Source organism: Falco cherrug, chromosome 4 (genome assembly GCF_023634085.1).
Source record: "Falco cherrug isolate bFalChe1 chromosome 4, bFalChe1.pri, whole genome shotgun sequence".
NCBI classification, from domain to species: domain Eukaryota; kingdom Metazoa; phylum Chordata; class Aves; order Falconiformes; family Falconidae; genus Falco; species Falco cherrug.
In genome coordinates, this window is record NC_073700.1 from 61,974,339 (window position 1) to 61,999,625 (window position 25,287).

General features: G+C 43.8%; 2 protein-coding genes across 12 annotated transcripts in view; one reads left to right on the plus strand and one right to left on the minus strand.

Moving 5' to 3' along the window:
• ZMYND11 (zinc finger MYND-type containing 11) overlaps positions 1 to 7,737 on the plus strand; it is a 106,343-nt gene extending 98,606 nt beyond the window's left edge. For all 8 annotated transcript variants that reach the window (XM_027809981.2, XM_055707021.1, XM_014282505.3 and 5 more), the window contains 3 exons: positions 409 to 681; positions 1,748 to 1,933; positions 6,720 to 7,737. In XM_027809981.2, coding sequence (XP_027665782.1) covers positions 409 to 681; positions 1,748 to 1,933; positions 6,720 to 6,842 — 582 coding nt within the window. In that variant the 3' untranslated portion in view covers positions 6,843 to 7,737. The remainder of the gene's footprint in view (positions 1 to 408; positions 682 to 1,747; positions 1,934 to 6,719) is intronic.
• A 12,216-nt stretch (positions 7,738 to 19,953) lies between these two features.
• Positions 19,954 to 25,287, minus strand: part of DIP2C (disco interacting protein 2 homolog C) — a 325,146-nt gene continuing 319,812 nt past the window's right edge. For all 4 annotated transcript variants that reach the window (XM_055708852.1, XM_055708854.1, XM_055708853.1 and 1 more), the window contains one exon: positions 19,954 to 23,106. In XM_055708852.1, coding sequence (XP_055564827.1) covers positions 22,854 to 23,106 — 253 coding nt within the window. In that variant the 3' untranslated portion in view covers positions 19,954 to 22,853. The remainder of the gene's footprint in view (positions 23,107 to 25,287) is intronic.

A 25,287-nucleotide genomic window follows, 5' to 3' on the forward strand; every position in this document is an offset into this window, starting at 1 on the left:
CTTGGCCACACAGCTACAGTCTCTTCAGGGAGAATGGTAGGGGGGAAACTCTACAGCAGACTTCAGTAATTCCAAGGGATCTGCAGTAATTCTGCACAGCCTCTTCTATGTAGTACTTTTTGGGAAGCGAGGCTGGTGAGTGTGGCATATGTGCGTATTGATGCCATGTGTGTGCTTCCTTCTGGAGAGCTCCTAGCTGAAGTCAGAAAATCTCGACCAAAGACCCTACCCACTGTCATGCTCGTTCTCCTCAGGGATCCCACATCCCATCGTCACTGAAGGTCTTCAACAGACACCTTTTACATTAATTGCACTGGCATTAGTCATGTAACACTTCCTCCAGGGGGAACTGAGAGTTCACTTGTTCTATTTTGATATCTGGGTTTACGAGTTTGTTCTTCTCTGTAGGAGCCAGAACCTGAAACTGAAGCAGTAAGTTCAAGCCAGGAAATTCCCACAATGCCTCAGCCCATTGAAAAAGTTTCAGTCTCAACTCAGACCAAGAAGTTAAGTGCCTCTTCTCCAAAAATGCTGCATCGGAGCACCCAGACAAGTAATGATGGAGTGTGTCAGAACATGTGCCATGACAAATACACCAAAATCTTTAATGATTTCAAGGACAGGATGAAAGCTGATCACAAAAGAGAAACTGAGAGAGTTGTGCGAGAGGCAGTAGAAAAGGTAACACTTGTCAAACACCACCTACACTCTGGTTTGAGGAGAGGAGGAGTGTGGATTTTTTTTTCAAATTCATTTCTATTTTTGTAACATCCATCCTTAAGAAAATGAATAAAAAGCATTTTCTAAAGAGACCACCTAAAAAATAGTCTTTATTATTGCTTTTTAGACCATTTATATACTGACAGACCTTAATTTAAACAGAAGGCTCCTGCTTTTGTGATTCTTGTCCAGTGAAATTGGTTTGTGATCCAAAAACGAAAGTAATTGTTCATTCATGAGTATCCCTTTCCAAAGCCTTTTTCTCCATTGTCAGTGTGATTGTAAACAATGGCATTGTTTAAATGCTATTCATAAAGAATTCTTCTTTTGTCAGTCTTCTGACCTAAACATTGAATAGATTCACTGACATTTGTCTGATATCTAATTAAAATTCACTATCGAAGCCTGACCTGGTCACCTTTCACTGGAGAGGGCAGGACAATTTAGAGGGTGATTTCTCTGACCTCTTTTAAATACTTGTCTTAAAATGAGTTCCCTTCTGAATGAAGGACTATGGAATGAGCCTAGAGAGTTTAAATGTTAATTCTGTAGGATTAGGATACCAAACTTTCAGATACCTGAGCAAGGACAAAGGAATCCCACTGACAATGAATACTAAAAGGTATCTCTCACTGAACTGAGGGATGTCCTCTCTTGTATTTTCCATCGTGCCCTTGCAGTAGATTTATATGCAGTTGTAGATTCAGAAAAGAAAAACTTTGTCTAAGATGAATTCATAAATTTGTAAACTGATCGTTGACATAATATACATGGAAGCTTTTCAGCTGGTTTTGTAGATGCCTAGCAGAATAGAAATACAGTGACATTTTTATTTTGAACATTTCTTATGAGATGGAAGTTTTGTTATAACTCTAAAGGAGATAACTTCTTGTTTTCTAAACTGGAGAAATTTCTATGTGACCTCCACTCACATCAGTAATAGAGGTTTAAAGAGTGGAGGTCTAAAGAAGACACTTTTATTCCAATAGCTGTCCGTTGACTTGTTTTGCTGACTTTCTTATGGCAGCTGCGTACAGAGATGGAAGAAGAGAAAAGGCAGGCTGTAAATAAAGCTGTGGCCAACGCACAAGGAGAGATGGACAGAAAATGTAAGCAGGTAAAGGAGAAGTGCAAAGAAGAATTTTTAGAAGAAATTAAGAAGCTAGCAGGCCAGCACAAGCAGCTGATTTCCCAGACCAAGAAGAAGCAGTGGGTAAGTGTCAAAAATGTATTACTAAGCAGAAACGTATAGTGCATTCTGTGGGCCAATTGAAGGTTCGTTCTTCCTTACTTCTAACTGCACTGCTCTTTCACTGGTCTTTCAGCTTTAAGGTTTCCCCCTTCATATTATTGCTTTCAAATTTTCTGAACCGCCAAATTTCAATTGGACGTTCTGATTACTTTCCCTCTTAATTATGTAGTGTTAACATCGTCGTCTTCTTGAGTCCAATCAGATGTTAGCATCGACATATTTTTTTTCTAAATGCAGTTTTACCCCATATAAGACATGTTTTGCATTGTGTTCATAGCCCTTTGATCTCAAGGCCCCAGAGGGTACTACACCTGGCTGCATCAATTTGGATTCCCCTGCTAATAATGCTGGTAGTGATACCCTTTTGGCCTTTTCCTCTCCTAGCTTTTTCTGCAGCTCTTTCATGTTCTTTTGTATGTTAAGACGTGACTTTTTGAAATACATTTCTCTCCCTTGTTCAGTCCTTAAGCCCAAATCTGCAGCATTGCCTACAGAAAACACGTTTGCTTGCCCTTTAGAAAAGTGAAAACAGACCTCTAATTTGCCATCCTATTACAGGCTGCAAACTTTTCCCTGGTTTTGTTTGTGTCTTGCGTTTTCTTCTCAAGTCAGAAGCGTGTGCTTCCACATGGCTGTACAGCATCTGCTCAGACATTGCAAGGACTGTAGTACTGTGCTGCTAGCCTGTAACACAGTACAGGTGGAAACCGTTAGGCTGAGGGGCAGTGCGCCTGGCACACACACACGCTTTGCTATTTCTTTGCTAATTTTCATAGAACATGGAAATTAAAGCCGTCGTTCAGGAAATCACACTGCACTGTAGTAGTAGCTGTCTATGACATGCAGGAGGGTGGCTACGAGATTTGCTGCTCTCCTGAGCTCTGACATTGCCAGATGTGGCTGAGAAGCCTGCGGTGCCTTGCCACAAGATGGCACGCTGGCCTGAGCCACGGGGGACCTGTCCCACGGCCACGATGCCGCCTGCCTGGGGAAGGCCAGCCCTGGCTCCCTGCCGCAGCTCCTGTTCGTCTTCCAGGCCAAAGGGCTGTTTGTTTATGTTCAGCCTCATTAGTCCTTGTTCTTACAGATGAAACGGTGGTCCCTGCAGAGAAAACTGCTCTGTGGGAGAGTGCAATAAATACGAAGGCGAGACAATCGGTTGCTGACTACCACAGTTAGGAGTTTGGGTATGCTTAAAGAGAAGAATGATCTCAAATGCTAGAGCTCCTGTATAGTCTTAATTTCTGTTCCGGGTAGAGATTTTAGTGTGGGTGTTACGATACTGCAGTGCTTGGGTCTCTGTCAAGTAGAAAATTCCTCCCTGTCTACCTGTCTCTGCAGACCAGAGAAGTTATTTAGGTCTCCGACTTGATCAGGTTACTGTGTTTAATGCATCACCACCTGCTGGTGCCTGCATGCGTGCTTTTGCCTGTGGCACTTGAGAGGGAAATTGAATCGCCTTTGCCCGCTATAGGACAGCACCAAATGAGCTCTCTTCTGTCAAAACTTAAGAGTGGCGCATGTCAGCTGTTGCCACCATTCAGCTGATAGGCAGTAATCAATCACTGTAACTTGATTGTGAGTCAGGACTCTTAGCCATAGCTACTTTTTGGTGTTTTTGAAGGCAGAATTTATGAAAGAGGCTCCTGAGACTTACTTTCATCTGCCTCAATGTGCCTTTGCCACATCCTTTAGCCTGATCAGAGAGCGCCCCGGTACCACATCACTGCATCTTAAGATCATGTGCATAAAGCCTCTTTTCAAGCAAAACAGTTACAAATATAAAGAGTATTTGACAGTCTTGCCTCTTTCTGTGGCCCTAGAACTATCTGTCAATCACCACCTTAAATGAAGGCATCATACAGGCAGCTGATTTGCGTGTGGTAAGGGAGGGAGGGTAAGGATAAACACCTTTGCATTCGAGCTGATGGATCTACCTGCCAACACACAGCCTCAGGCAGCTAGAGTTGGTCCAATTACAGAGCTCCCCAGTGATTTTTCCTTGGGTGGTACTAATGACAGTCCCTGGTGTGTAGTACCGCTCTTGCATGCTGCTATTATGATGATACCTCTTTACCAAAATCTCATGTAATTAACAAACATACTAAATGAGTTTTGGTGGCTTTGCTTTTTAATTAGAAGCAGAGACCTCTGGTTTTGCATAATGCAGATGTCTAGGCTTGGAGAATACAGCTGCTGTTATTCACACTGTATTTGTCGTCTTCTCCAACCTAAAAAAGAAAAATAATCCAGTGAGGGTGAAGAGATTGTTTTACTGGTGGTGTACAGGCATACGCGAAGATGCGCTCCCAGCCCTTCAGGAGCCTAAGACATAGTTAAAGAATGTTTTCATTTGCTCTAACCGGTCACAGTCCCCTTGGCTTAATCAAGTTTTACTTTTATACCCCCCAAGAAACTGGATTTAATACAGATACCTCAAGTGAATAGCAAACAAAAGGAAGAAATGGGAAGGCAGGGATAACAATCATGAGATTATGCAGTTTGATGGCCTCCAGAATACAGGCTGGAGTGCTAGTCTTGACAATGTTTCTTTTTTTAATTTCTCCCAGTTCTTTTATTTGCATATAAGCCTCATTTAAATTGGTGCATAGTTCACTTTAACAGATAATTTTAATTTCTGTCTCTTTCAATTATATTTACAAGTATATTTATTCTAACTTGCAGCAGCTTGATTTTAAGTGAATGACCGTTGTTGGTGATGCGTAGTGTCTGAAGCAGAAACCCAAGTGATTGATAATGTTTAGAAAGAGGAAAACACAAAGAAGAGACGAGGCCTGAGGCCAGCTGGCATTTTGCCTTCTCTGCCACATGTGCTGGTACCAGCTTAGATGACACTATTTTCCTTTTGTAAGTGGAGATTTGCATCCCACACTTATGGCCAGCGTATGCAAAGGGAAGTGCAGCACCCACAGATCAGTTATTCCTGTCTTAGCTTTTTTTGAGCTCTCCAAGCAAGCAGATGTGAAGCTGGTCTCTGGGCTGAGGCCCATGCTGTATGTAATGGAGAGACACAGCTGTTCCCTGCACCTTTCCAGCGGATGATCCTAATGGTTCCCACAGGCTTACGGGCAGCCAGCAACATGAAAAACCAGGAAAACAGCTCTCGAGAGGACACTTGTTTGCAGACATTTCTACAAATAAACTTCCCTGGAGCTAAGTTATAAAAGTAAAATGGAGAGGTTCCCTTCCCATGCAGCTAAGGCAGTCTCTTTATCGCTGATGAAAATAAAGGTACCAGTTTAGCCAATGTAAATGTGGGCTTTCTTGGATCTGTCTTTTAGTAGTGTGTAGGGTTGTTGTTTTTTTTGTTTTGTTTTAAGGCAGTTTGTTTTGTTTTCTCTGTAATTCTCTGTTTTATTAACAATGCTGTAGCTAGGCAGGAACATAAAAACTAAATTGTGTGTTATTCTGTGGTTTGATAGCAGCCTGCACAGACTGTGTCATATCCCTCCCTCTGTTCCCCATCATGCAATAAGCATTTCAGACTGGATTTGTAAAGATATTCTCTGATTTTGAGCAGTCCAAGTTCAGAAAGACAAATCTGAGATCATTAGAACCTGGCTCTCAAGGGCACTGAGTGTTAAGTGGTTCCTTTAGCAGCAATGCTACCTTACTTCACAGGATTTTGTCGGAATGATAGTTAATGCTTTTGCAGCAGTCTCTTAAGGGGTATAAAACCACCTGGAGAGAAGGCACATTGCCCATCTGGGTGCCGTACCTCCTTGTTGACCACGTGTGGTGTTGACCAGCATGTAGATTCCTTTTTTTTAGTTCCTTGGAAGCCATGGGGTTATTGTTGAGGTAGCTCTTCCAGCTACCAGGGAACTGGGGGCATTGTGTGTGTTCCAGGATAGAAATCCTTTTTGCTGCAGCATTCCCCAGAACCAAGTTTTTCTGCAGAAATCACAGTCTGTACAACATCTCTTCCTTCCAGGAGTTTTGTGCTGTCCTGGCAGGCATGACAAGGGGCAAAAGCCTGTGTAGCCATCCTGTGTACGACAGGTCTTCTCTGATTTCTGGAAGACTTGAAGGAAAAGGCACTTTCTTGATCTTCTCAGTAGCAGTGATGTAGCACGAGGTTTTCTTTTCGTGAGATTGCAGTGCTGTCTGGCAGCAGACCCCAATGACTGGAGTCTCCTTGCTGATCTACCCTAAATGAGCTATAACAAACCACTTGGTAACAAATTATTCGTTTCTCCAGTGATGTTCTTGTTGTGACTTTTGAGATCTTCCTAGCCCAAAAGGACCTTCCCCAGCAACCTCTGGACAGGTCAGGCTTGTAAAGAAACCTCAGTAACACCAGTTTTCAAGCTTGCACAGAACCTGTTCACACCAAAAGCGCCTGTTGATTTATCGTGTCTTCTGAGAGATAGATCAAGGTGCTATTATACAAATGCAGGGTAAAAGATGGTTCCAGCAATGTGTAGCTGAAAAATGTCATTCCGCTGCCCTGAGAGATGAGTTTTCTTAAACGAGCGATGATTTTTTCAAAAGCAATAATCCAGACTCCTGAAAATAGGAAAGCATTGTGCAGATCTGCTAAAGATTGCGGCTTTACTCAGCATGTGTGAAAAATGCCCTCCTGCCTCGGGATGCCCCAAGCATAAATAAGAGAGAAGTATTGCTCTGCGTGTGCTGGTGCATCCGTGAGCAGGTGAGAACACTTGCGCGTTGGTAAGGAGGGATCCTGCGGGGGTGGTAATCTCGTCTCGTTTGTTCTCTCCAGTGCTACAACTGTGAAGAGGAGGCCATGTACCACTGCTGCTGGAACACTTCCTACTGCTCCATCAAGTGTCAGCAGGAGCACTGGCATGCTGAACACAAACGTACCTGCCGCAGAAAAAGATGAAAGAGTTATTCCTCCCCTAGAAAACCACCCCGATGATTGCTATTCTCAGACACAGCGGTTTTTGTTTCCAAGAAGCCAAAATTGTTTAGAATTTGCTTCCCATTTTGCACCAGCCTTTAAACACTTTTCGTAAAAGAAATTTTGCACAGTAATTTCAATCTTCTGTTTAATGCTCCTCCAAAATTTTGTCAGCAAAATGAATTTAACATCTGTGGGAGCAGGTTACTTTAAGTAATTTTAAACTAGAGGATTTGTTGCATTTTCAGCAAATTTTAAAACATTTTTAGGTTTTACAGAGATTTTAATCTTTAAAAACAGCAGATCTAAAAATAAAAAATCATGCAAGTTTAACAAAAGGAACATTTAAAAACTAGATCTGAATGTAAGAAGTATAGAACTGTTTCAGAAAAACAAAGCATACTACCTTGATGTAACATTTATTTCTTAACCTTGTTGAGCTGGTTTTGTTCAGCTTAATTTTACTGTTTAAAGGCATTATCTATTGGTTATACCAGTGGGTACATGATTGAATTTAGGGAACAGGGTTGACACAGCAGGTGCTTGTCCTGCGTATTTTTTCTTAAATATTTCCCAACTGTGTTTTATTTTCATTATTTCTTTTCAATATATAACTTTTATAACAAAATATTAGCTTTGATCTTGTAGTTAAAAATCACAGGGAACTGGGGTAATCTTTTACTGAGCTGGATCTTAGAGAAAAATGAATATTTAAATTTTGAAGTTTGCACATTTCATCTTTGTCCTAACATGAGTGCTTGTAACAAGAATAAGAAAAGCCAAAAACCAAGAAGAAGCAACTACCTTTATACATACACGGAATTATGAGGCATACAAATTTCTTTATTGTGCCCCTCTTCAGCCTCCCCAATCCAACGTCATTTGACTGCGATCTGGTGTCACCTGGTCCATTGTAACTTGATAATGAAAGGAGAAAAAGCACTTAAGTTTCACAGAAGCCGTTATGTTTGTAGTAATGGGTCATTGCCTAATAATGAGCTCCATCACTGTACTCAGAATGAAGAATAATGCATGTTAATTTTCTTGTATTAAAGATGCCGTGATTTGTAAAAAGTCTGTATTTTGCGGAATGTCTGGATTAAGAAGCATTACCAATAGGAATGGATCGATAGTTGAAAAATTATTTTCTTTTTGTTTGTTTTATATATAGATATATGAATTGCATCCATGTTCAGAGACAATTTTTTAAATAGATGTAAAGCTTACTTAAATAGCTTTTCTTTTAAAGTGTCTCCGCATTTTAGTTTCTTTCAAAGATTGGTCTTAGACTGAGTCACATGCCCATTAATCATCCAGCTATTTTTTGAGAAGTTAGAGGAATAATTTGTAAATATTTATTTAGATCTTTGATATTTATTGAAAGCAATTACATGATGGAACGATGGAAGCTGAAGAATCAGGAGGAAAGCCTTTAAAAAAGTTTTCTCTAGGATTTGTCAGGGTCATTGTAAAGATGAAAATATAACTAAGACTTCTGTGAACTACCACTGAAATCCTGATCTTTTTTACTTACAGTGGTGATATAAGTTAATTGACTAGATACTGCCAAATAATGCCCAATATGTTGCAGAAATTAAGCGGTAAGTTGATTGGAAAAAATAGTAAGTAGATGGTAACTTGTATTACCACAGCTGCATTATTGCCTGATAAATGTGTAATTAACTTTTGTCGCCTCTGTGTTGTGACTGTAAAAGACTTCACAACTAAAAATCAATCTTGTTCGATTACTTTTACAAGTTCCAAAACTTCGATCCACCCCTATGAAAGCAAGTTATTGTGGAAATATTTTTGGTGTAAAATCATTCCAGAATATGTAATATTTAACTGATAGCTGCATGAAAGTAAGATTCGTGTTACTTTGGCTTTTTTGTCTCTGTTGACACGGTTGCACATTTCCAAGTTACTACAGCGTGAAAACTGTGTGTTTTAAAGAAAAAAACAAAACAAACAAAAAAAAAAAGATTGTGGCCTGGTTTTGTATAAGTTTTAGGTAAAATTACAATTGATTGTTTTAGGATTCATGATTTAAAATTAATTTTTCTGCAAATCATAAAGCTATATTAAAGTGTTGAGCTTAGCCACTATGCACATTGTAATTATTCATTGTGGCTGTCCAGTTTATGATGCATTCTGGCATTTTGTAAGCTGCTCTGACTAGCAATATATAGAGTCATTTAATGTGTTAACATTGGTTAATAAATGTATTTAAAAAAAAAAACAAAACACCTTACTGAAAGTGTCTGTGTTGATCATGGCCAGTCGTCCTCACGTCCTTGGGCGGGCACGAGGCTGCTCTTGTACTTGTTGTCACCTTGGAGGAGCGGGGCTGTGGATGGGGAGCTGCGCCTGAGCTCGCGGGGACCTTGCCTCTGACTCGAGGTGAGCCGGTGTGTCCATGCAAGGGCTTGAGCATTTAACGCAGCTCTCGGCACCAGAAGTGAAGCTTTCCAGCCCGCTCAGGGCCAGCAGCCTCCCAGGGTCACATCCCTCCAGTTCTGGTTTCAACGGCAGGTCCTGCGCGGCCGGCAGCCTGCCTGGGGCTCGCAGACCCCTTCCCCTGTGCTCCTCTGGCCTGAGGCCCTGCTCTGCCTCCTCGCTAGCCCAGGCGCCAACCCTCGCCTGCACCCGTTACATGCTTTATTGATAAAATAATTTTATCTGGAGGGGCTGAGAGGACTACAAATCCAGCTCCAGCCTGAACTGCGGCAGTGTTTCTCTTCGGAACACAGCCCTGGGAAGCAGTCTCCCACACTTAAGTTAAAAGTCAGGACTTGCCGCCAGCGAGGTGCCCGAGGGAGCAGAGGGCCCATGCTGGTGCTGCTGCCCACGGGGCATGTCCCACAGCTGCCTCCAAGAGAAAGGCACATTTGGGGACGAGTAGCAGGCAGGGCGGGTTGTCCTGGAGCCCCACCGTGACTTCAGGGCTGCAAGAAGGACACTCTAGGAATTGCTTTTCTCTGTGGCAGTTAATAATTTCCCTGTGGGAATTAAGACCTGGCAAGACCTGCTGGTCCCAGGGGGAAAAAAAAAAAGTTAGAACCCCATATTGTAAATATTTAGAGATCCCTCAAAAGTATCTAATATATTACTTTGCTATCCAAACTTTTCCGTTCTTACACGAGTCATAGCATTTTATGCAAAAGTGCAAATTTTATTCATTCACCTCAATGAAACTCGGTTAAATACAAATAACCAGCATAGCACATGTATTTTAAATGAATCGTTTACGCTGAATCAAGCCAGCAAGGCAGGATCAGGAGGCAGCGGCGGCCCCTCGAGCTCCCCTTCCCAGGCTTCCTCCCCTTGCGATGAGTGCGGTCAGCGCCGCGCACAGCACTGCTCACCAGCACCCCGCTGGCAGCGATCCCGGCTGGAAGCACTCCCCCCACTCCCCTCCCTACCTGCATTTGCCAGTTCAGGTGTCACCAGTGGGGCCAGTATTAGGACCAAACCAGTTAAAAGCTTTAGAAGTGCCACGGCAGCTTCCCACCCCCACTGCTCAACACAGACCCTCCGTGACCTGCCGTATCCCATCACGTGTCCCACGCTGGACCCTGTCACTTCCACCCCTGCAAAGCCAAGGAATTGTCCTTGCAGTGCCCCAAATCTGCAAATTTCCTTCCACCAGCAGCCTTGGGATGAGCAGGGGTTTCTCTGAGCTGCTTCATCTTCACCGCTGCAGGCAGGGGATGTATCTTGGTGCTTTTAGAGCATCGGTCTTGAAGGCATTATTCGGCTTTTTATTGTTGGCTTTCCCTGGCTGTTATTATTATTGTTGTTGTTATTGTTAACGTTGTTGTTGTTATTATTACTTAATCGTTTTAACTCTGGCTTAACTGGAGGAGCAGTGGTTTCTGCCTCCTGCTTCCTTTAGGTGGAGTGAGCTGCCCAGCTCAGGGCTTGTTTGCCTTCCCAGATCTTAAGTGACGAGTATGTGAAATATGTTTGGGATTTGTTACCGGTAGTTAGGGGCTACCCTGCCAATTGTAGCCTCACTGAGCGAGAGCACATACGCAGCCGGTGCACATGCTTTCCGAATGCTTTCTGAATGCTTTCATAAATCAAATTGGCGTGGGGTATCTAAGGCAGAGAGGCCCTTCTTGCATTGTTTTACGTTAAGGAAATTCAAATGCAAGAGGAAAGGTCTATCCGTTTATGAGAATAATAGGTATTTTTGATTTTAAGTGGAAGATGTTTATACCTAATGTAAAAGGAAAAAAGCATCTGTCTTGGACCTTCCAAAACCCAGAAAAAACTGTTATATTTTATCTTAATAAAACCCATTTCCAGATGTCAAAAGGCTCCAAGGTACGTTTAGACTCAGAGTAATGGTCTTTAAAAAAAGAAATGCTGGGTTGCTAAAGGTTCAAAATTATAAAATCAGAAAGAGAACCCAGAGAAAATTAACTTTAAATTGCCCTTCCTGCTCCCCCTGGCCATGCCTGCCCTGGGACCTCTCCAGCCCCACAGCCCTGGAGCTGGTGGTGAAGTGCAGAAAGATGCCCACCGGCATGGCAAACAGCAACGGAGGGGCTGAGATTAAATACAGCATCTGCTTTGCAGATAATTTTTACGTAGAAGGGGGCTGATAATTTTTACATAGAAGGGGACTAATAATTGAAGATAACACAGCAGAAAGGGCGAGAGGGTGAGAACGGGCCATGCTAAAAGGCAGAGGGATGTGTTTGTTTATGAAGCCATGGGCTGGTTTCTGTTTAACTCCCTGGAAGTGAAAACTAAGCTGGTGTAAAGCTTCAACAGAAGCAGGGTTTGCCCCAGAGGTGTACCTAAAAATAAACTGGAGTTCTGCATAGATAAGACACTGTGAAGCTGGTTATACAAAATGCTTTACTAGTGTTTGGAAAACGGCTTCTGCAGCAGAAAACAATGTTTATTTATAAAGCCAGAGTACTATTTTATTTTTAATCACTTTGTTAACATGCAAAGAATCTTTTGCAGGTGGCTGAGGACCCGGCTTGCTGCCACGTGAGGTCTCTGCCTCTCCTCGGCCCGTGCTCCCGAGGGATGAGCGTGTGGGAGCCAGCTCTGCGCCGGGGTGGTGCTGAGCACGATCCCACCGCGCTCGGCCACAGCAATGCGCTTTTGTCCCCTGTAACAGGGCCTTCAGGGTGAAAAATGGCTTCATTAAAAGGAAAACGGGAATCGGTGCCTTGCAGACAAAGCTGCTGTCATCAGGAAAGAGGGGTTTACATGGTGTGGGCCACCCACGCACGCCTGGGCTGATCAGGGCACCCCGTTACCTGCCCTCATGAGGGGCTGCAAGAGCTGTTCCCATGGGAGAGCGGCGCGGCTCTGCCGTGCTCTCCGGAGGGAGCGCAGCCAGTGCCCAAATGCCAGCAGCACGGGCAGCACGGCCTGGGCAGGGAGCTCTGCTGCTGCCAGCCCCCGGCTCAGCCCCACCAGGAGCTGTGCTGGCTCTTTCGCCAGAAACTCTGCCATGCGTGGCGTATGCGCGAGAAAGAGAATTTCTTTGGCTCTCACAACACTTGACTAAGCAAAATAGCCTTTCCCTGTCTTTTCACAAGTTTGTAAAGACCGTGAGTGCTGGAAAGGCTTTTCTTTTCCCCCTGAAGATACAAAAGATGTGCAGCTCAGTAATGCAATCGCTTGTTATTTTTTTCCTGAGGATGCTGGAGCCAGCAGCATTTTAACTCTGGGCTCCCTAATGTCGGTGGCGGCCGCGGCAGCAAGCAAGCTGCTCCATGCTAAGCCAGCTGGCGGGGAGTCGGCGCTGGATGTGGAGCTGGAGCCCAGGACCACTCGCCCCTTCCCACAGCAGCGTGGCCGCTGCGTCTCTGTGCAGTATTCGATGGGTGCGATGCTGTGCTTGCAAAAAAAGACTCCAAGCCTTGGAATTGGTATTTCACTGCAGTCGGTGGGGTTTTGGTGCCCAAAGAGGGAGCACGAGCCAGCTCACACAGCGGGTCTCTGCCACCGGGTGCTGGATCTGTCCTGCAGTGCCACACCAATGCGACAGCACTGCCACCAGCTCCAGCTGAGAAAGCTCTGAGCCACCTCACGCTTGGCCTGGTGCAGGAGCCTCCACTCCAAACCTATTGACAATAATAAGCATCAACTGCTGCAGGAAAAACCCACGCAGGGAAAAAGCAGCCAGGAATTCAAGCTTAAAAGCTCCAGGCCTCCCCTGCACCTCTCTGCACAGGGGTGAGCTGCACCTCGCGGCAGGGCTTGCTCCCAGGCAGGACCCCCAACCCCAAAGCCTTCCTTTTTAGCAGGAGTCTCCCAGGGACTCTAGCCTCTGTACAGAATTAGCTGCAGAGATGTAACCTATTTACAGGCTTTCCTGGTAACAGCTTTTTCAGAATTTGCTGATTCTTCATCTAATCTTCATCTCTGGTCAGGACCTCCCTGGGCAGGGGGAACGTTTCCATCTCTCCCGCCTGCTGCAATCACCCCTTGGTGCAGCAAAGTGGTGTCCAAAGCCCCCTGTCCCACAACAACCCTTGGTTTTTTTTATTAAAAAAAAAGAGGTTGAATTTTGATTTAGGTAGAGGAATTATAGAGGAATGAAGGCAGGTTAATTAACAGCTGGGGGCTGGCTTCAGGGGCGGTGGGTTGGCTGACGTGGACAATGTGCAGCTGTGGCTGGTTCCTGCTGAGTAGTTAAACAGCTCTAAGGGGGGTGGAAGAGGAGCCCTGGAGGAAGAGAGACCCAGAAGAAGGAGAGGGAGGAGAGACAAGAAGAGGCCCCAGGAGAAGCAGGGTGGACTGGCCTGAAAAGGATGGAGAAACTGTGCAGATGGTAGGTGAACTTTTGAAACCTTGTGGGGCATTGGTGGCTGTGCTGGGACAAGGTGCAGGAGCTACTTATTGAAGTTAACCTGGTATGGGTGGTAAAAGCCTTGTTGCAGCCAGCTAGTTTGGCTAGTGCTGTGACAGATTTAGAAAGCTGTTTCTGTACATTAGCATTCGGTGCTTGGAAGCAGAAATTGTTGTGACATTTTTATGGTGGTTTGAGCTCCTCCAGCTTGTTGAATGATTGAGTCACCAAGCCTTGAGGGCTCCTGGAGCTTGGAGGGTCTTTGCTAAATGGTGACTGCTATGGCTGGAATTCAAAGCAATGTGTCAGTAGCATTTGGAAGACAAGGCAGCAGAGGAGGAGGAAGAAGAGGAAAGCCATTCTCACTTGCCCATCCGGAAGCTGCAGTAGGAAAATGGGGTGGCAGTTTGGTATATGGGTAAAATGTGTCCTTTTGCATGTTGGTACCATAGGGCTTTTTAAAAAAGTCACTTTACGACATGGTGGCAGTCACTGGGGACTCAGTGTGTGCAGGACATGTAGCTCAGCTGTAGGATTAGAGACACCCCTTGGGACACTCCTGAGCATCCTTTATGTGGGCCGCTCTATATTCCTATGAACATGGCTTCACAAGGGCTGACTGGATAAAAGACATGCAGAACTGTTTCCAAAGGAGTAACCATGGTGTCACACGGAAGGGCAGGGAGAGATTTGCTCAGTCCTGGGTGACTGATCTGTCTGGCAGCACCCCAGGAGAGCAGAGAACCTTGTGCCCAACCAGTTCATCAGCATCCCATTACAGGGACCCCTCACTGAATGGCCCTGCTGGATCGGAGGGCAATGTGGCTGCCTTGTCCAGGGAAACACACCAACAGCATCAGGGGGAGCCCTTGGCGGGTCCTCACACTTTATTCCAACGTGTTACCCGCTGTCAGCAGCTGCTAACGTCCACGAAGGACTAACACTAACAGTCCACAGGATAACACTCTTTATTAATATAAAATCGTGACGGAGTAAGGTTCAGAGATTGCTGGTGATGATACGGTGACTGCAAAGCAAGCATAAAACAATATATGTAATAGCAGCGAGCATAAGTTAGTCACAGGAAAAATTCCTACCCAATAGGCATCCCTAGGGAGGGGAAGACGGGTTGAGCCTGCTGACTGATCCCAGAAGTTACCATGGGGTCTTCCCTGCCTTCTCCCCTCATTTGGCTGCTTTTTATACCTCCCAGTACATGGCATATTCATTCCTCACACCCCGGACTGGTCACCAGCCCCTCGTGTCTCACGTGGAGCACACGCACCCTCAGACAGCGCTGCTGCCAGTCCCCGCTGACTATGCGTGTCCCCCCAGTGGGGTTTTTCTTATTTGAGGGGGGGGAATTATCTCTGTCTTATTTTTTGACTAATTTGCTGATGATGTCAGTGGACTGCAGCACCTTCCCAGCCTGTCTCCTCTTACAGCCAGAACTTTCCTCACTTGAAGGCTTCTTTCTGCGTAAGGTAGATAACGATGTTCTTCTCACTATCTGTTCGTGGTGTCTCGCCCTTCCCAGGGCTGACTGCCTTGATTAGAAGTCCCTTCATTCATAGCAACTTAGAGAGTCTGTCAGGTTGTCCTAAATTAGTGAGCACTGCATCAGAGATGGGATTGGGGCAGGGGATTTTTTTTTTTTTTGGCTTGGATTTTCTTTTATCCTCTACTTTTTTTTTAGCAACCTTTTAATCCATGGTTCAGTTGGCTTGGCTCTGTGTTCAGAGCAGAAATGCTCCTGTAACAAAGGACAGAGGAAGTTTTCCAAAGGCTTTTTGTGGAGTGAACTGTGCCCTGAAGGCAATTCTAGACAGCTTTCTTACCATTTACTGAACTAAACTTCACTGCATGGTCACATTCCTCCAGCCTCGGATGCCGTGTGTGAGCTCACTGGTGCGGCAAAGGGGGCTCCTTGCCTCGCCCATCCCCCATGGGGCACCCTGGGATCAGGGTGCTCCTCCAGCCCAGCATTCCCCCATGGAGCGGGGCGCAGGGTACCAGCTCTGCGTCAGCGAGCAGAACTGATCATGCCGAACTTCAGAAGAGCCCTCCAAGATGCTCGTGTACTTCCTAATGGGAACCATTTGAGCACTGCGAGGAAGCCGTGTAATTCCTGCTGCTCTTTAAGGACCCTAATGAAAAGGCTCTCCCTTGGGGGTAAAGTCAATTCATATTCAAACCCGAAGTCAGATGTGGTCTCGGGGATTTTTGTTTTGTTTTAAAGGGTGTGACTGGAAGTGCAGGTCTGCACCGAGGAAGTGCTCTCGATGTCCCCTAAATGCTATCCTTCCTGTGGCTCAGCATTTCCAAATCAAAACTGGGTAAATAGAGCAAATATATTTTACTTTAAAATTGAGTCAAACTGCCAATAAGTCCAAGTGTAACCTGCACTCCTGGTTGCTTTCTCTGGCACTTACGCTTTGTCCCTTGCACTGACACATTGCATCCTGACTTCATTTTTCTCCTGCAGGTGCTCTGGCTTCGTCGTTCTGGAGATATAAATATTGCTGTTAGTTGTAAGCAAAGTGCAATGAAAGTGCACGTGTCTGCCTGCATGCACAGCAAAAATGCAGTCGCGCTGTTTTCTCAGGGAGGCTACGGGCCTATTATGTGAGCCCCTGGAAAAGGGGGCATTTTAACAAAAGCTTTCATTTAAGCAAATCTGGGTTTTCTTGGAAAATTTTCAAAACCGAGTGATCTCTAATAGGCATTTTATTATGACTTAAACCAGCAGTTTAAAGCCTCTTGTTCTGTCAAAAGGCTTTGCCCCAAGATGGAAAAATACTTCCATCCTTTTGCATGAAAAAAAGTTACAGCTGAGACTACACTTCATTTGCTTTTCTCTTTCTCTTTGCTAACCAAAGAGCTGTAGGCAGAGGGAAGGGAAGAGATTAAACATCACCCACTCAGTTTTTGCTGGCTCCACACCCTGGACTGGCAGTGTGGGCTGTGGGTTTGTCAGTGCCCCACTGCGGGCAGCCGCCCCCTGCACGGCCAGGCAGGATGGGCGCCCGGCTGTGGGACCCTGCAGGTGCACAGGGGTGTGTGTCCTCACCCCATTGTGTGGTATGGAGAGAAGGGAGCATGAAAAAAAAAAAATCCTTCTGTGGACTTCAGGACAGTATCTGAAACCAAATGTTTGTGAAAGGCATCCTGGAAATGTTAAGGCGCATGTGCGTCTGCAATGGAAAATTTAATTCCTTTGTATCTCCTTGGCCACTGACTTCCTTTGGGCAGTTGTCAGCTCAAATTCTCATCTTCCTCTGCTCTGTGAATACTGGCCGTGCCATACTCCCTCCCAACCTTGCTTCATGGAAACGTTATGTTCTCCTTGCATGCAGCTGCTTTTCTTGCCCCAGCCTTCTCTCAGCACTCCCTGCCTTTCCCCCGATACAGACCTGGGGTTTCTTTTAGTTTCCCGAACCTTTTGGGTTGGGAGAACCTCTGTCCTCATCTTGCACCACATCTGTCCTCCTATCTCCATCCATTTCCTCTCTTGGGTCTTACCCTAAAGCCCCTTGGCTGAATTCAGCAGGTGGTGCTTCATCTGAGCCTCCAGACTGAGCTGTGTCCCAGCACCTGCAGCTGCCTGATCTGAAACGGGCTCACCTGGGTGAGAAAACTAGTGTGCAGGTGCCCGATACCACGGGGTTAGGCAGTCTCAATTGCTTCACCCTTACCTCCACATGCACAACATGCTCTTTTCTGGCCCTTCTACACCAAATGCTCTTTCCAGACCTGCCCTTGGTTCATGGCTTCCTCCACTGGTGTCCTTCCTCTTCAGCCGGGATGCTCAGCACAGCCCTCTTAGCGCCTCTCCCAGCATCTCCAAACCTTTCCCATGTGCTGCCACTCATACCTGGGACCCTGTCGTGGTGCTTCCACTGGCTTTGTCCCCTCCTTCAGACCGCTCCACCAGATGCTCCCTCGTGTGAAGCCTGCCAACGTCAATCCACCAAAGAACAAAATTAAACAAAACGCCCTTGTGCCTTTAGGAACAGCCATTAACTGGCTATAGCTGCACAATATTTTGCGATTTTTTTTTTTATTAGATATGTTGTGGGATCCCTGCGGCAAAGATTTTGGTGTGTGGTGTTTTTGTTCCCCCCCCCATGTGGAACATACAGAATGCAGTAGTGCCTTGGCTTTGAAGAAATCTTGTCCACGCAGAGCAGAATGACAAGCACTCACGGTGCAGATCTGGAGTGGCACGATGCAGCAGGGTGTGGTCTTAAATGCCATGTGGTCTCTAGCATCAGGGTGCATGCTAAAAATGTATAGAAATGGGCTGGTGCTGGTTTGCTGGGTAAAAAAGGGAGAGCTGCTGTTCCGGAGGTGGTGACATCGATGAAGCAGAGCACAGAGTCTTGGGAGTATTTTTGGAGTGGTTTTAAGGTGATACTCCCCAAAGGAGAGCAGACACACACACCCCCCCCCCCCCCCGCCCCCCCAGAAAGGAAAGCCTGTTTATCTAATTTCTGGTAAGCTGCGTGAGAGCTTTTGGGAAGGTGGGCTGCCAAATGAAGCACTCCAGATACCAAAAAATAGCTCCGGTTGAACTTTTACATTTTAACCCCAAATTAAATGATTCATGACTACTTTCAGAATGTAGATCCAGGTTACGGTGTTCTTCCTCTTCAAACCTCATCCAGCTTTAAGCAAAAGGCTCTTCTACTAAAACAAAAAATTCAAAGCTGGGGCTGGCTCATACCCTGGGGCCAGAGGGGTCCGCCCTCTGTGGGATGATCTTTCTGGGCTTTACTTCTCGCTGTGCTGCCCACGCCAGCGTCTAGCCCGGACCCCCAGACCCACCTGTGTGCCCAGTGTGGGAGCCGTGCTGGGATCTGTATCCCCAGGGCTGCAGGGGGCAGCTGGTGACGGCTCAGGCTGGCTGCAAAAAGCTGTGCTGGAGAAAGTTAGAAGTTCCCCCAAACGCAGCTCTCCTGTGAGTTTGTTCATCAGGTGACTGGTGAGAATTTGTTGTCCATCTCTGTGCATGTGTCCCATTCCCCCCTGGCTTAGATGATAATGGCACATAAAGCAAATTTTTCTGTTGAAAAGCACACGAAAAAGGCTGCATGGCCTTTTATCAAGCTTTTTTCCTGTTCTTACCTTGTTAGTATCAACCTGATAATGAACGATACTGTTCCTATGTGCATGAAATCATGCTTCTAACCCCCCTGCAATTTTTTTGGTTGAGATTCCCCACTAGCTTGTCAGTGTTATAGCCACTGTTTGCCAAAATGATTTTTAAAATGTGTACTTGAAATATTTTGACCGTTTAAAAATCCCTACCACATTAGTATAAAACACCAAACCCCTTTCTTTTTTAGTAAGACTATTTGTTAAAATTGAATGGGGAACCAATCACTGTTCTGCCATTGTCTTGGTTCTGCAACCCCTGACTTGCCCTCTCCCTTCCACTATTTTTGGGTTGCACTCTAAATTGTGGGTCTGCTACCCTGCACCCACCTCTTGTGATCAGCAACCTGAAAGTGGACATGGGATTTTATACCCTGAACTTCTCAGACAGGCTACCAAAGACACGAAGACTGAGAGGTTCACCCTTTGAAATCACATTTGGAAAATCAGAGCTAGGGCCGAACCTCTCCTCTGGGGATGCTGCTACTCTGCAGCTGGCAGCCAGGTCTGAACTCAAGGAACTTTTGGAAAAGGCCAGTGGAAGAAGGCACACAACATTTCCTAGAGGTTTTACCTGGTCGTCCAAGGCTTCTGAATCGATACGGAGGTTCTAGCCCCATGTGTGTGACCAAGCAGTTACTCATGGATTTCCACTGGCAGAAAGCTCCAGCAGAGATGTAACACCTGGATCAGTAACTTGCTTAAGCGACTGATTAGCAATATGTTGGCAGCAAGACCTTGCAACAAAAGTGATAAGTGACAAATTTAAGGAGTTTTACAGTACTAATGCTTGTTATTGCTTCTCACAAAATGTTACCAAGCTTACAATAATCTTTACACTTTCAGCAAAAATGTGAACAGTATATTTGAATATATTAAAAAGAATTAAAAAAACATTTCACAAAAAACATTTGTTGCCATATGAAAGTCTTTCAGCAATAAATGCCCACACCAGTATTTAAACATTGTTAAAAGTATAATGATTTGTACTAATAAATTATGCAACAAGAGAGGTAAACAAAATAAAATTACAGTATAGCTCTCCATGTTCCTCCACTGAGCATCCGCAGCTCTCGGAAGATCCATTTTAGATGACTAATTAAGAAACCGATATTTTCAGAGCAACAAAAATAAAAGCTTTTATTTGTTCATTTGAATATAAAACAGGCGTTATCACAGATGTACAAAGCGTACTGGTGGTTTAACATACAAGGTTGCTGTCCTTTGCACATAAAAATTTTTGTTTGAAACTGTGATTGGCTGAGTTACATGAATTTCTCTAACCAGTCACCACACTCTATGAAATAACGCTGCTAACATTCAACTGATAAAAGGGACAGTCTTCCCTTGGGTAAAGTGTCAAGCAGGATTAAATATATATAATAAACAAGCACCATGAGGAATCTGCTCCTGTTTGATTAGTTTTGTGTTTAAATGTTCATTGTGTACCCTCTTTTTTTTGTGCATGTGCATCAAGTTGATTACATGGTTTTGTCTGACTCCAAAAGCACAAGGTCACAAGACAAACATTTTATACATTCTCATGAATGGTTTATCTACAGTACAGTTTCTAATACAGAACAATCCTTCTTTATTGCTCAGTCTGATGGTGCTTAAATGTTTCCTTCCTTTTGCTTGCACAACAAAACCAGAAACTCAGTTTATCATTTCTCTTAACTCAGAATTTAACAACCATGGATGACAGGTTGCAGAAGAGAGCTGTTATTAACTGCGTTTCACAACTGCATTGCAGTTCTTTTATTCTCTACAAATGCAAAGTTGACTTCGTGAAGGTTAAAGTGATGCTTTGAACGACGAGGTTTGTTTTGCAGTACTGAGATCAGCGATAGCAGGAATTCACAAGTTAGTTCACACACTGCAATTATGTTTGTAATCAATCAACATCTTGTCTGAAACCTTACAACAACTTGCCATAAAGAACAGATTTTATTCTTTTCAGGGAGCAGAAAATGAATTTGACAAAATATAGGATCGGTCTGCAGAGCATGAATAGGGCTATTCACAGGACAGTGAAGGCGGAAAGGATGGGCTGAAAGAAAACGCGTCTGACATGGCAAGATGCTCTGTACTGTACATGCAGACTAAAACGTCCCTACCCTTTAAAAAGATTTTAAACACCCAGCATTGAGACTTCCTTATACGTGATATAAACATGATTACATTTGCCCTGCAACAATCTTAGTCATGCATATCCGGTAATGAGAGCCAGCACATGAACGTCATTTGGGACAATAAGAAAAGCATTCTTGGACTGCGGCTGGTAAATCCCACTCTGGATCACGAACAGGTCAATTCAGTTACAACCACATGGAGGAAGGGGAAGGTTTTAAAAAAAGGGGCATGGGCTGCAGGGAAGACAACAGAATGGGGGAATCAAACCTCTCTTTTATCCAAAGGTAGTAAAATGAAGGCAGCTGTGATGCATGTTCTCGGACTCTTCTCCCGCGATGGCCTCGTATCGGAGACCGCGGGACTCCTCCGTTCTTTCAACAGGCAGATCGGTTCCTCTGATGTTTTAATGCGTTTAGGGACTAGTTAGCAGGTGCACGATTCGTGCCAAATCCGTTGTAGTGACTGTATGCTCCTCTCTGTTAAGGAATAAATTAAAGACCATCGAAACAATCGTTTCCTGTAAATGTAAACTGGAAGCATTGGCCACCGAGCTATATGTCCTAGCTGAGAGGCAAATTGATAACTCTGTGCAAATAACCCCAAAACTTTTCCTTATAGCAATAAAAACACCAACTAAAACAATGAAAAGAATTGTGCAACAAAGTTTTGCAGCTAGACAACAGTGCTATTCCTCAACCTGCCTTTTCTAAGTCTAACAAGTGTATGCACATGCCAGCACGAATATTTATTGTTGCCTCCATGGCAAAGAAAAGAAAATCATTGTAGTGCATTTTTAGTCTTAAATTCATTCACTGCCTTAAAGGCAGCAATAATTCCACTTGCTGGTATCTAGAGGATTCTTTTTGACAGGGATACTTAGCAATCCAGGATTGCTTTTTTTTTTTTTTCCAAAAAATTTGTGAGTAACATTTGATTATCTACAGTGGGAGACACCATGCAAGTGACAAGTACTGCATTTTAAACTTTAAAATCTTTTGTCATTAGTGAATTTATATTTCATATATATATATTTGATGTGATACTATCCACTCAAGATAATACAACACTTTGTTTTTATATTAGCAAACATTTCAAGAGTTTAATATTCTTGAATGTTTTTTCTCTTTTATACTTCTAAAGAGATCAAAATAAATTAAACGTTTTGTACATAATTACAGAAGAAGTAGTTAACTTATTTTATCTTTTTAGTTTAGTACAAAGATATTTGCAAGTTCATTGCCGAAATACACCTTATTTATAAATTTCTTCCATTCTAATGCTAACAGCAAAGGCTCTCTGGCCTTTGGGCTTTCAGCATCTCTGACAGAAAGCTGCAAGATTTCTAATTGAAAGGTGCTACTTTGGGTATTCTCCTCGTACCACTACATAGTTTCCTAAGGTGTGGGATCTAAAATGGCTTAAGTTAGTAACGGATCTGTATTCGTCAGCTTTTTATGACATATCAAAACAAATGAAGAAAACAATTATTTGTATTAGTTGTTTTAAAAGAATCCATTTGGAGGGCAGAATAATAATAAAAAAAACCATCTACTTCAGCTTACTTAATGTAAAATACAAAGCCACATTTACTCAAAAAGCAGTATTGTCCAATAAGCAAAAAAAAAAAAAAAAAAAAGTTTAAAATGGGCTTTTCCAACACACTGAAGGGCCTTACCCCATAGTCCTTCTTTTCTAAAATTTAGTGGTAAAAGAAAACATTTCACATTTTATTTCCCGCCAATCGTGACTGCTTTTAAAAGTTGTAATAGAAACAGTTCCATTCTGATGAGTGTCAGCATCTTATCTGCACACTTTTTTAGTGGACACCAAAAAATTTTATACATCTATAGTAAAGTCCATGGAAGCTTTAAGGTACAAGACTACATGTTGTAGGCCACATAGATAGGATCTAGCTGGTCTGCCAAAAATCCATCTCGTAGGTGCATACGTTGTTTCTCTCCACGGGAGTTGATAGGAATTACACCAATGTCCACAACCACCACCACCCCTACAATCAGATAGTGTTCCTCCAGGACCACATTGGTGACCAGAGGAACCAGGTCCAAAGCTTCTTGCTCCGATCCATCCAGCTCAACTACAACGACCAATAAATTTGTCCAGGTAAACACCGCACTGGAAGGAAAGAAAAAATAATATTAGCGGTGGGGTTTTTTCGGGGTTTTTTTTCCCATTTCCTTTTTTATCCTTTTCATTTCACCTTGGTTACTTTTTGTTTCAACTCCTAGGGCTCCTTCTGTATGTTCACCGTAAAGCATAAGTAGCAAGAGAGAACATGTCTGCAGGCAGGGGCAGGAAAACAGCCGCCGCTAACTCTCACTTGTAATATTGCTGCAATAGTAAGTAGTGGGCTAATCGTCACAGAAACTCAAATCTAATCCTCGCCTGTCACGTACGGAGGTAGTAAGCCAACGTGTGCTTGCCTCTGCAGCCAGAGAACTGTCACAGCACCGCTGTGTTCACAAAGGCATGCGTGAGCAATGTGTGGGTGGAGGTGTCTTCTCGGGGGTTTTTTGAAGAGCAGCCAAGAAGAGCAATGGAGGTTAAGAGGAGGCACCAAAAGCAACAGCAGGCACACAATCTGAGCTGAAAGCTCTTTGGGATAAACTCTGCCTACCGAAGGGGTGCGGAGCCCTGGGAACATTTATATGGCACACTGCAGGCTGCACAGAGGTCCCCGGCTGCCCGGGGAGGGGGCTTCCTTGCTTGGATGGTGCTAGGTGAGCATGGCTATGTGCCCTCTGGACTGGGCTGGCTGCTGTCCAGGCAGGTTAGAGCTCAGCACAAAAGAGCTGCAATTCTTCTGGACCAATTGGTTTACACAGAAATAAGCAATGTCTCCATCTGTTTTATCTCAGCTGTGTTTTATTTCTGTTGAATTTAAGGAGACAGGAGTTTTTACATTCCTTAGTAACAGGTGAGATGGTCAAGGGAACATCATTATTACCAGTATCTCCTCTTTACTAAAATAACTTTGTAAGACCCCAGATTTTTGGTTAAGCCTTTGAGCTGAAGCAGACAAATTTTGGTTTTTGCTACTGGGCATCTTTTCTGGCTAAGGATAATGTATTTATCCTTCCAAATGTGGAGGCTGGGAGGGTATGAACGTCTGGTGTATGCTTCCCTCCATCCTCTTCTCCACGTCTCAAATGTCTCCAAAGCCTGTGAAATCTCACAGGAGGTCAGCAGGGCTGAGCCTCCACAAAGAGCAATCTCATTCTGCCTTGCAGGTGCTTAAGACACAGACCATGGTTAATTCTCCCTCTAACTTATTCCATAGCATAAATAATAATATTCTACACATGCAGCTCTTATATCAAGCCCTCTATTTTATCTTCTGTTACCTTAATAAAGAGAGGGCTAATTTCTCAGAACTGTCTTGAGCATAAGCATCTGAAAGTTAGAATATATTAAGTATACAAGCCAACTTCAAAAAGAGGTACCTACTCTAAAGTTAACACTTGATTGAGACAGAAGGGCACTGTTTTAGTCTACTAAGACATGCTGAAGTCCCTGTACTTTGGAAACATATCTTACTTTGCCCAAAAGTTAGCTATGAAAATGTGATCTATGTTGATGCTTAACAGAATGGATTTTAGGAGAAAAGTACTTACTATTTAAAAAAAAAATGCATTTTCAGATCCTGCCAAATCACTATTTGATGGAACTTTTATGTGCTTATTGATCTGGAAAACTAATGGGCAGCCAAAGCAAGGCTGTGCAGGCTCATTTTGACTTTGCACTGCTAGGAAATGAATTTTAATTCGTAATTATGTTTTCACAGACCTTTTAGTAAGTTTTGATTGATGCTGGATATTAAAAAAGTTAAGTATCAGTCTGCACAGGGACCATCTCCAGAGAAGTCCTAGAATTTTGATGGATTACTGTACAAACATCTAAATTAGTATTATATATATTTTAACAAAAAATCCTGGGGAGGTTTTATTAAAATATAAGTTAGCACTTGAAACCATGCCTTAAACCTGCTGTTAGCTTGTTACTTGGGAAAGCAATTAATGGCAAGATTCAGGAGCAGGTCCCGAGAACATGGCTTAGCAGTAGTTAGTTTGAGTTCAGAAGACTGATTCCCAGAACTTTCCTGAAGCTTCTATATTATGTCCTAGAGCGACTGACATGCCTAAGAGAGTTTCCATTTAATTTAAAACTCACTTCATATGTCATGATTCTAACTCAACAATGACCACTGTAAGTAAAAGGAAATATTGCCCTTTATGTTCTCACCGGTTGAGATGAAGATGTATTAGCCAGCATGTATCACTTATGAATACAGTAGCT